Consider the following 12,353-nt stretch of genomic DNA (forward strand, 5'->3'; position numbering starts at 1 on the left):
TCAATACAAATGACACTTATGCAAGATATTGGATTACAGTGAAGCTGGAGCCCAAACATGATAGAAAGAGGTCTTCACTGGTGGGATGGAGGTGGAATCAATCAAATGCGCCTCCATTTCTGTGTTTGTGTAATGGAGGACGGCTCCACAGCCAGGCCCAATTCCCTCTGCGTGATTTACTTCAGCAATAACTCATTTGGAAATGGAAATGAGGTGAGGGTGCAGCAGCAGGGGGGGATCCAGTGTTTGGACTTTGCTTGATTAACTTTTTGTCATCTGGGTCTGATCTGGAAAAGGTTTTATTTTGTGTCATGGGAATAACTCAGTGGGGTTTTTTTTGCTCTTGGTTAAGACGTGAAACGCGGGGTTACTTGTAATGTCAGGCGGATGGAAGCTGAACCTAATGACTTCTGTTATGAAATATTAAAATTCAGAGGAGCTTGTTTAGTCGGTGCAGTTGTTGATGGGATGAGATTCGCGTAGGGGGGGGGAAAGGGATTACAGTCCCGAGGTTGCCGTGCACTTGTGGCGGGGCAGTTGCGTAATACTGACATTAAACCTAAAGCTGACATGCGGAGGCACCGACCTTTAAGCTTTTACCCTCAGTACGTGAGATCAGAGATTGTTCACGGTTAACAGAAGGCTTCTCTGGTGTTTATCTTGCCCTCCGAGGCCAACTCGGCTCTTGAATATTCATGATTGTGCCTCCAAACGTCAGGACGCAGCGGCGGCTGCTTCTCCCTGAGAGGGGAGGAGAGGGGAGACAGTATGCCAGAGTCCTCCTGCATCTTCTCTGCCACCACAGACGAGGGCAGATCTGCTCTTAGCTCACGCTGATCTTCACGGTGCTCGAAGCCAACAGCAGCTATGGAGTGACGGCTGACAGCAAGGCTGGACGAGAGGGGCGAGAAAGAGAGCGAGAAGGGGAGCGACGCAGAGAGGGGGGAGAGAGACGCCAAACGCCGCCTTGTTTATGAAGCATGCACATATTTTCCGGACAGAGCGGGACGCATCCAGTGACCACACCGCCTCTGTGAGAGGGGATGTCAGAGCTACGCGGAGGCAGCAGGATGAGTCGATGCGAGCGATTATTTCAGCGCATTTTATGGAAGATGGAGCTCGTTTACTGGGGCTAAGGAACTGGCGGCTTGTCCCGTTGCTGGGGAGAGATGCGTTGCATCTGAATGTTGCTGTCCACAGCGTCGTTTCAGCTCGTAGTATGTAGCTGAAGCCAGCGTGTGCAGCTCCGTGTCGGCTAAACGCGTCAGCAGCGCTCCGATCCTCCATGTGACGCCCGCGCCGCCCCGCTGAAGAGGCGCGAACAGGCTGCCGAGCTGTCCGAGGTGCTGAACGGGTCTCCTTCAGGACCTCTGGCAGGCTGACCTTCCCTCCACCGCGCACAAATCCAACCCCCGCACGCCCCGGAATAAGGCGGCAAAGCAGGCCACCGCACGCGGGCAGCTTCTGGGCTTGACTGGAGTCCAGCCCCAATCCTTCTTCCATGGCTGTGGCACGCAAAATCAAAACTTTGCTGACCGTCAACATCCTGGTGTTCGTGGGGATTATCCTGTTCTCAGTCTACTGCAGGATCCAGGACCGCTCCGAGGAGCTGATCCAGATCGGGCGCATCTCCGACCAGAGACTAAGAGCCAGGAGCGGAAAAGTTTCCAACTTAGTGGACAGGCAGTCCATCCTCCAGAGGCTGGAGAGGCTGGAGGATGTGGTCTACAACCAACTCAACGGTAGGCAGCAGCTTCACATCAGCAGCTCAAACTTTGGCAAAAGCTGGGGTCATCACCAGGACACTATTCATTCTCTGACGTGCAGCATGCACGCTCGTGCACAACTCTCAGCCTCATTTCTATAAGCCTCATCTCCCCCATGAGATAGGATTAAGGTCTGCAGCCTCTGAAGTGCTAACCAGTGAACAAGCAAACCGATCTTTTACAGTGTAGAGATATTCTATATTTGCTGGGCGGTTTCTTTAACGCCACTTTTGCTCTCCATCGCTGGTTCCTGTCAAACTCTGTGCCTTTGACTGCTGATGTGCACAGATCTGCACACGGATGTAATTTGTCTCACCCGAGGCAGCGTTTGGTGGAACAGATCAGATTTAACAAGCAGTCAGAGTTTTGAAGAAGAGGCTGACAGACTTGTATTTCATTACACGGCCATTATTCCGCTGGGAGGGTTTGGTCTCCTCAGTAGCAATCTTTCGAATCAGTTTGGCTTACACGTGACTCACAAATCTCACAATCACGACCGTTAATGACACATAAAGTAGCTTTCAAGGCTCCTGCACCGCCGCTGACCCGAGCGGAGGGTGGGTGGAGGTTAAATGATGATGGATTAGTTAGTCATCATAGACATCCCAGTATATAATTATCGTAATTAAGACAGACACATTTATGAAGCGACAGCATTTTATTTAAAAAGTATCAGGATTTCAAGGCCATAATTAGCCATCCTTCTCTATCTGCCATGCAGGAGGTGCACATCAGCACATCCTCAGGGCTGTACAGAAATATCACACATGCACCTTTAATGCAGGAGTGTTGATTGAGATATTAATTAATGTATTCTGAGGGAAGGTTTGTAACAGAACCTCTCATTCTGCCTTTTCACTGCCTGAATAAAAACCAAAAACCTCCTGGTCATCAGCCAGTCATGGCACTGAAAGATTGCAGACTGTTAGTGGAGGACTTCTGCTCTGTGGGCAAGGACAGTCTCTGGTTCTATTTCTGTGTGTTCTCTTTGTCTTCGGTGTTCTCTTTGTGTTAAAGGCGGTTTTGTCTCTGTTGATGTAGGGTGCACCGTCCACCAGCAGAGGGCGCAGATTTGTACCTTCAGCCCTGATTAAAAAGAACATTTTGAATGGAATTGTGAGTGAATGCAAGAGAGCATATTTTCCAAAAGGGGCCTGCGTTGCCATAGTTTCACTGCTCCAAACCTTGGACTACCATGATATTAGTATTTTGCCTGAGCTCGGGCAGCTATTTAAAGGGTCGCACTGTCACTTTGAGTTATGCACGGGCTCTGGCATCCAGCTAACAGGCACGGTCCCCCCCAGAAAACTTCAGTGCATCCCGCGGTCACTTAGAGACACGGAATTATTTAAAAATCATCACAGAACCCCAGAGTATCACTGCTGAGGGATGCAAACAGTTCTATTTATCCTTTAGACACTGAAACAATAGCTGAGTGCAGTAGATGCATGATGCTTAAAGTATTCACATCGCTTCCCATTGTGTCCGTTTTGGATGCAATTATTATTATTATTAAGCTTGTTTTACGCTAAATCAACAGCCAAAACTGTTGTCCTCATAGCAGCATCATTAAAAAAGACTCTCAGAAGTGTCTCATTAGCCCAAAAAGTTGAGAAATACACTTTCACATGTGGAGAACGTGCAGTTCGAGTTCTCAAGCTAAGAGTTTTCTTGGAGCTGAAAGTCTGAGAAGGTGCCCTGATGTGTTTCCCCGGTCTCGGACGGCGAGATCCACTTTCCAGTTTTTAATCTGCAACATTTGACTCGCCTCTATTTGACATGAAAAAAGGAATCAGCTGCACTCCATATGATGGAGGGAAGCTGCCACGTCGTGACTCTTCACTGGCACTTAATCACACCTTCATATCCCGACATGTTCTGTGGCCACTGGGAATAATACGGCAGGAGCAGGCCTCTGAGTGCCAATAACCATTACCATGTCCGGCAGCGATATGAAGTAATTGCCCATTTCCTTTGTTGTTTATTGCCTACCATTGGCGTGCCACGAGAGCTGCAGCAAAGGTCCAATTAGATTTGAAGGGCATAAACAAGTCTCAGAATTCCTTTTTATGGTCCTCTGATGAATGGTGACCAGATCGTCCCGGTAAGAAAACAACAGCTGGGATGCTTCCGGGCTGCTCGGTACTGAGGCAAATTACGGTTATCAGCGGCGCTGTCGCGCTACATGGACGCTGCTGTCTTTGGGTAATCAGATGAGTGGGGCTTTAAGCTTGTTAGCAAGCTTATGAAGCAGCATTTTGACCTTGAGTACTCCATTAGAACCAGCTTATACCTCCTCACTCCGACTTTCCCGCTGAACCCGCGATTAACTGAAGGCAACACACAAGAGGAGCTGCTGTTGTTGCTTGGACACACAGAGATGAACAATTTAAGCCACGCTCAGAGGCTGATGCGCTTCCAATTTAAGATGGACACGTTTCGGTTGTTACCTGTGATTTTGGCTTAAGCACAGACTCGTTGGCGGCAGAAGCTCGGGGCTAATGCTAGCAAACGCCTTCTCTCTCACCAGAGTTTGTCTCTGCTTGGATAATTCTACGTTGTCATATTTATATTTACAAAAGCGCCTTTTAACGAGCCCTTATCATGAGATATGGTCTAAATTTTGCTGGGAAAGAGAATGTTTGCTCCATTTTTTTTAAAATAAAAAGACCTCGCACCAGTTTTATCATTCAGCTCAAAAACAATGATTGGATCTCCACCACAGTCCCGGCCAGAAAGCCATTTTTTTCTTTCCATTGGAATAAAATATTTTACAGTGACATATTCTAGAGATAATCAGTTGTGTTCTGGAACAGAAGTTTCAGCTAGCTAGATAGCATCACAGCACCAAAAAGATTTTTAGAGACACTTGGAGACCAGTTGTGAGAGAAACCGTGTCGTTTATCCAAATATGCAGATGATCCAGTCCTGTCGGGGTTTCGCTAAATCATCAACTCGTCCTGATGTGACAGTTTCTGATGAGGATAACGCGGCTGCAGTTTCCAAAACATGCGGCGCAGTTGTCACAGGGATGTGTGTGTGTGTGTGTGTGTGTGTGGGGGGGGGGGGGGGGGGGGGTGGAGTTTAATGCAACTCATCGCCGAGTCGTAAAAATAGCTACGCTGACAGACTGCAGCGGCGTCGTTTTTATCGCACAGAAATAAACGTAAAATCGAATTTTTCCCGTAATCCAGGGAACTCTCGGGAAAGAAAAATGTCCTTCTGACCTTGTAGGAGTCAGGTGGTAGTCCCTGAGCACGCGCTCCTGTCGGGACTGTCATCAGCCATGCATGTCACTCCTCGGCCTTCTGGCCATGCGTAGGTGCTGATGGGATGGCAGCCTCACAGGCCCAGCTGCTGCGCCAGATATGCTTCTTATCTGTAATGCCCAATTATAGCGGAGAATCCGGTGCTGTTTATATGCTAAGCTCGCTGGAGCAAAGAGTTGATGAGAAATGTCACACTGTCTCTCTTCCGCGCTGACACAGGCTTTATGCTCCGCCGGTATCTTAATGATAGGAATCGCCCTGTGTTTTGACGTCGTTATGCGGCGCGTAATGGCGGCTGCTGTGGGGACGCGGCGTCTCAGCCGGATGAAATGAAATATATTCCAATAATGGCACGGAGATGAGGGCTGGGGTTCGACAAAACCGTTTCAGAGAGGGATAAGAATCAATTCAGTGCAGTCTTGAGGAATCGGGATAATGAATTCCGCCGCTAACCCGACAGTCAGCCTCTGACAATAATGGCCTTTTCACACAAAGTGAGCATTCGTCTTATTTACACTTGCCCAGCTTTGGCTGGTGATCCCATTAGAGACACTAAATGATCTGATTTACCCACAGCAGAGCTCCACACGCACGGGCCTCTCTGATAATTGGTGCGTTGCAGATGCCCGTCTTTGAAATTTTCAGCCAAAAGCAAATATTTGCGGATGCGCCCTGATTGTTTCGCTGCTAAATTGAGATTTTGTGGGAAGTTCTCTCAGTCTTTGATCCAAGGTTTGTAAATTCCGGTTTCCTGCTTCGATGTTTTGCGGCGTATCGTGAGGAAAACTGGCTGGTTGCTCAGGCGCTCATGACATCACACCCAATACGCACTTGACATGTTCCAGACAAAGGCAGCAGAAGGCAGAGGTGTTATTTACAGGCTGTAGGAACAGGGTTTTCCTTTTTTTAGAACTTTTAAAACACCACAAATGAGTGGTTGCACGGCAGCGGTTGCAGCTCCATCACGTCAGCAGCTGCTGCCTTTAGACGTCGCGGCGAGTTGATAGGGCCTTTAATGTTTCACCGCGTGTTTCGGCCTTTGAATGCCTCTCCAGGAGCACTTATTTTCCTCCCATCTCATCATCAATATTTGGAAGCGGCGCTGCATCTCAGCCACGCTTTGGTCACCCATAAATCCCCTCCCGCTCCTGCATCATTCATCAGAACTGGAGGTCGTCCTTAAATCCCAGACTCTCAATCTCAATCTCACACGCGCCGCTTCTGGAGGGGTGCTGCTTAATTCAGACCCGATGCGGGTTTGCCGTCGAGGTTTTTCCAGACAGATGGAGCGTCTGGAATGACGACAGACACCGCGTTTGAAAGATTTACTTCAAACTGACTCTGAGGTGGAGAAAGAGACATAGCATCAAGCTAATGTGGCGTCTGGAGTGCCACTGACACTTTAGGACTCATGAAGGAAAGCTCTCTTCTCCTTGCGTGGGCTCACCATGGTTACAGGCTGCAGTCGACCAAGAGCTCACTTGCTTCCTTCCCAAGCGTCGCAGCGATGTACAATTCTATCTCCGAGAGCTATAGGTTGTCCTCTTGCTCCCGGCAGCATTAGCGCGAGGTTGACCCCGCTCCTCTCAGAAAGGCAACAATTTAGACGCCCTTTAGAGATTCATCACTAAAAGCTTTTATTTCTGTTTGTCTGGAGTCCAAGTTTTGATTTTCTGCTTCTTACGAGCTTAAAAGAGCAAACCTCAGGCCTTTCCAAAGATGCAATAAAAGTAGCTGACATTTAAATACCTACAATAAGTACACGTTGACTTGAAACTGATCGTTTTTTTTCCCCAAAACCACCAGAAAAATAAGTAAATAAGTAAAAGTGCTTTTAACACTGTTTTTATAGGGATCATTTGTAGTCTCGCGTTGGAACATCAGTTACTTTAGTTTAGTTTATTACAGCTTCACAAATGAAAGATTAATGGAAGTTTTACCGAAATTGCCCAGAATCACTCTGAGTGTGCCCTCGCATCCCATAATAGTTTCACTCAGAGGAAGCGGAAGGAAAAGGAGACAGACTCGGCAGGCGTCATCCTGCCTCCAAGGCGGCCCCTCCAGACCGGGCCCCCAGCTCCGGATGGCGGCCTGTGCCAGATGGCTCGTGTGACGTGCACCCTTGTCAGAAATGCCGCCGCATCAGTCAGAACGGGGGGGGGGGGGGCCTAAATCCCGCTCCGGGAGGAGATGGTTTGTGGCCGTTCAGCTGCAATTAGAAATCTCCAGCAGCAGTGGAGGCTTTGAGGCCGTCCAGACATGGCGAAAACCCCACGGCTCCTGGGGGGCCGACACGGAGCTGAGACACTCAATGATGCCTGTTGTTTACGTGCTGTCTGTGCATCCATCTGTTGAAGAACTGACTCAGGCGGGTTCTTCTACAGAATATGCAAACAATCATCTGACATTTCCTCACAATTCCCTTGAAATTTGAACTGGAAAATGGAAGATTCCAGACTGGAAACGTGTGCAAATGCTTAAGAACATAGCATAAAGCTCTGCTGCTAATCAAGCCCTCGGATACAAAAAGGTGCTAATGTTGCATATTATGAGCATATCTTGGAGTTTTACACCATCTTCCAAGGAGAGAAGCAAACACCTCTGGAAGTGTGACCTTTTACACCCGATGACAGCAGTTTAACTCCAACCTATTAAATCTGGAGCTGCGTTTCTTTGCAGAACACCAAGGAAGCTAAAGAAAATGGCGCCCACCAAAGCAGGTGATTTTATTTAAAAGTAGACTTTCAAGCTTGAACTACATCATGAAACCGTGGCAGGGAGTGCACCACTGCTCTTCTAAAACTTTGAAAGTGCAGCTGTTGGTGTAAAAGTGTGTTTTATGAACAGACCAAATAGGTCACAGCATAAAAAACTAGCGTTTGAAGCCATCTGCATGTTCCTGCTGCTGCCTGAGATGCCACAGCTGACAGTGAGCGGGAGAGGAGAGGCAACCTTGAGCTATATGGAATAGCTCTGTGGGGGTGGGGTGGGAGTGGGGGTGGGTGCTGTGGCCCCCTGCTGCACCTCCCGCTGGGAATTCAGCTGGTTTGCTGTTACCTGCACATAGATTGTCAGCAGACGCAGCGATGCACCTCTCGTACTGAATGTCACAACATGTCACCGCTGGAATACCCAACGTTCCTCTCAGACCCAGCACGCACCCGTCTGTCCTTCCTGGGCTGGTTTGATCTCTGCGGGTCCTCGCGGTCAGTCCAGAAAGCAGCTTTTCAGCTTTGCTGAGTCGAGCTGAACGGACAGTTTCCCTCGCCACCCTGCTTCTTTTTATGACGCGTGTTTTATTACACTGCAGCGCGTCGCGTCCCTCCTAACAGAGGGGGCCTTGTTTTAAAACGAGCAGGTTAGCAGAATGCAGAGCGACACGGTGACCTCTGGAGTTCTGCAGACGCACCAGCTGCTCCTGCTCTGGTTCCATTTATCATCAGCCTGAACTGTAGCTGGCACCTGCGCTCTCCTGCGTGAATGCGGTTCTTCGCTGGCATCGTCTCCATCTGCCGGCTTTAAACACACCAGCGTCTCTGCTGCACGTGTGTGGAGAGTCAATAAGCACGTGGTGGGTAACGAGCGCGGAGTTTAAAATACAGAGGGCAGATTTTATGGGGGGGGTTGTCCTGTGTTGTGGCAGCTGGGTCTGGGTCGACCCTCTCTGCTGGAGCATCTTTTAGCTTCTGCTCCGCTCACCTGTCTCACATCTGTGTCCGCCTGGCTGCACGTTCTCACTGACAGTGTGAGGACGGTTACACCGGTGGATCCCGTTGGGTCCCAGAATGGCCACGATACGGATCAACGTCAAATCTCACCGTTTTTCACCCCCCCATCTTTCGGTCCCTATTTCTGCTATCTTTTTTTTTTCTTTTTAAGAAGCCAGAGCTCCAAAACTAAAAGTAGGCTTCTGTTGTGTCATTTCAGGTTTGGCTAAACCCATGGGGCTTGTCGAGGGACCCGGAGGACTCGGACAAGGTGGGGCTCCCGCCACTTTGGGAGAAGACAGCCGGGACGCTGAAGGGAAATACGAGGAATACGGCTACAATGCTCAGCTCAGCGATCGCATCTCTCTGGACCGCAGCATCCCCGACTACAGGCCTAAAAAGTACGTCCACCTATAGCTCTGTTTTTTTTTAGCTCTAGCACCATGTTGATCCCCCCCGCTGGCAGGGTTGTATGGTTTTTAGACAGTTTAATCCCCTCTGCAGCCGATCGGTTCTATTTTTGTGAAAGTACATGTCCCGAGGCAGGACGTTATGCCAAGAAAGTGTCATTCCCATCAGAAGCAGGGTTTTTTTCCAGCACCGTGCTCTTTGCTTGATTACTCATAAAAGGTGAGTTGGAGATGATAAGATGCTCAGAGGTGCTGCGGATTACACGGCTGAGGAAGAGACCACATGTTTATTCCAGAGAGCATCCGGCACCGGCGAGAACAGGATGCACTCAGTCAGCGAGGCGGCTTGACTTTGCTGCGTCCTCTCCTGCCTCTCCAGGGATGAGCCGCTCTCAGATGTCTTAAGACAGAGAAACCCGTAGCTTTGGTTTTTACTCCACTGTATTTAACTTAAAGAGCTGTGTTGTATATTTACCTGGTGTCTCCAGATTTATTCAGGACTTCTTTGGCAAAGACTTTAGCGACTGCTGCCGTTTTCTGGTTTCACCTTATTAGATGGCTGAGTGGAGGATGTTGATTCAAACCTGGTGGAGAAGAACAGAATATCAAACACGTGCGACCCTTTTGATGACCACCGCACACGTGCACTAACAACTTATTTTTTAAATGTAATTATAGATTCTGATCAAATTAGAACCTGAATTTATCCTATTTTTCTGGTTCTTGTGCACCTTTGCCTGAGCTCTGTTCCCAAAAACAAGCAAAGCAACAACTGATTTAATTTGTGCCAAAGGCAACCCATCATTAAAAACTTCCCTGAATATGTTTAATTGTTGCAAAAGTTTTTAATTGAAGCTAGAAATTATTTTCCCTCTGACCAACTCGTTATGCATATCTATTTGCATGCTGCTAACGATCCTCAGCTACCTCAACAAAATTATTTAAAAACTAGCATTATAATGTGTGTTAATTTAGGATTAATCACCCTTGAGGTGACTAATTAAATACGCTTTAAAATTAAATTCCATTATATTCTGCCTAAAACTTTTATAAACAAGTTAATGTTCACCATTTATTTGTGATTAGCATCAGCACGTGTCAAATCTATTCTAATATTGATAGCAAGAGGCCTGCGTCTAGACTGAAATGGCAACTGAGCAGAGCTGAGGGAGCGCGAGTCTACTCCATTTTATTTCATTTTTATTGATTCACAGCAAGATATCATGTAACAATGTCGGAAAAACAGCAGAACACACATTTTATGATTTGTTTTTTAATTTCCTCGTAAATATACCGTCGGCATCTGTAGAAAATCCAGTTCTGCTGAATAAAACAGAGAGAGACACCGAGCTAAGATGAGATATTGTAGATATTGTAATATTAGCTATAAAGATACAGGTTTACCACCTGTGGAATAAATATTTGTTGGTTTTTGGACTGCCGAAGATGATAAAACTATATAAATAATAATTTCAGTTTTAAGAGTAAAACATTCAGCAGATTAGGAGATTATGCGCCACTATCTGCCGCTCCTTTAACATAAAGATTGTGTTGTAAATGACCCCTGTTTTAATTAAATCTTTCATCGCTCTCTTTGCATTTAACCCTTTATACATGAACACTAACAGCAGCTGCCAGGGACGTAACTCCTCTCACTCATTAAAATTGTCCTGGGGAAGATTTCCGCTGCTCCCTTCTTCCTCCCTGCATCATCCTTTTCATTTCTTTCACTCGCTCCATCCGTCCTTCTCCCAATTGTGTCAGTGCAGTGTGGCCATTCTATCCGTGGGGTCTTAGAAGAACCCATGATGGTGGGTCAGCTCGTGGAAAACAACCTCAGATGCGCTTAATCCCAACATGAAAGAACGTGGATGAAATGATTAGAGCTGTGCTGCAGAGGCCTGGCACCCTAAATGCCCCTTTTTACCCAAATATCACACAACTGCAGCAGTGATACAGTGACAGCATTGAGGGTGGGGGGATAATCAGGGCTGCCAGTAGCATTTATTTCACACAGTTTCAAAGAACAATGGTGACAGGCAGAAGCACGGCGAGCATATCTGACAGCCGGGAGGCTCTTCTGAGGACTTTAGCGGGGATGACAATTCGTTTCAGTCCGGGTGTGTTCGGAGCTCCAGGGGTGGGACAGGGAGGAGGGGGGTGCTGTTAAAAATGGCGGGGGTTGCTAATTAATAAAATCAGCTGAGAGCAACTCCGGAATGTGAGGTTCCAGGAAATTCCTGCCTTTAATCTGTTAAAGAACTGCGAAAAGGGTACTAAAAAGGGTGGGATTCTGCTAAAAGAGGTGTTTTAACTTATAATGTGATGAATCTGCTCTTTATGTTGGCATGTATAGTTTGATAGGTTGGGACTGAGCTCCTGCAACCACAAACAGAGAGTAGGAGAAATGTAAGATGACGTGAAGGCTGCTATGACCCACGTTTACCAGCTGATTAAGAGAAACTTCCCAATCACGCACTGATTAATGCAACAATTAGCATCCAGGCAATAGAGGTTAAACCAGAAGACACACAGACATGTGGGAGTCAAAGAGGAAGACCTCAGTCAGCAGAAGCTCCGCTTGTATGTGGACAGATGTCAACAACTTTGACACAGGGAGGACACCGAGAGCCTACCATAACTCCCAGTGGGCAGAGATAACCCGAGGGGGTCGGTAGACCAGAGGGTAACATCTTCTATGTTAGTGGAATCTGCTTAACATGAAGGAATGATGAAGGAACAATGAAGATTTTTGATACAAAGACACAGAATCTCAATTTGTGGCTGAGTCAATGGTGGCACGTCTACACAAAACCACCATGTAACTCTATCAGACCTCTACTACTCAGCGGTGTGTCGCGTTCCCAAATTTAACCCAAAATATGGGCATTAGTAACTGATGCTGAAGTAACTAGTACAAACATACAGCGCATTTATTTGCCATCTGATGTCTTCAATAAACACCAGATCCTGATTAGATTAATTGGCTCCTCTTGGGTTGCTAGCGTAGGTTATAGATCATTTGGATGAATGTAGCTGTTGCAGTTTTCTGCAAATGGGTGAAAGCCTCAAATGCTTCTGGTTCCAAGTTGTGCTTCCATAATTATGTCCTATGGGTAAAAAATGAAGACGGCGCTGCAGAAGTGAGGCTTAATACAGGATCCAGACACGTTTAATGGGCTCGTAATTGATCAGGAGTCC

General features: G+C 47.3%; 1 protein-coding gene across 1 annotated transcript in view; it reads left to right on the forward strand.

The window, feature by feature from the left end:
* Window positions 1-627: 627 nt before the first annotated feature.
* Window positions 628-12,353, forward strand: part of galnt9 (polypeptide N-acetylgalactosaminyltransferase 9) — a 52,867-nt gene continuing 41,141 nt past the window's right edge. Inside the window, exons 1-2 of the mRNA XM_057033309.1 lie at window positions 628-1,742; window positions 8,963-9,143. Coding sequence (XP_056889289.1) covers window positions 1,502-1,742; window positions 8,963-9,143 — 422 coding nt within the window. The 5' untranslated portion in view covers window positions 628-1,501. The remainder of the gene's footprint in view (window positions 1,743-8,962; window positions 9,144-12,353) is intronic.

This window comes from Takifugu flavidus, chromosome 5 (assembly GCF_003711565.1).
Source record: "Takifugu flavidus isolate HTHZ2018 chromosome 5, ASM371156v2, whole genome shotgun sequence".
Lineage (NCBI taxonomy): Eukaryota > Metazoa > Chordata > Actinopteri > Tetraodontiformes > Tetraodontidae > Takifugu > Takifugu flavidus.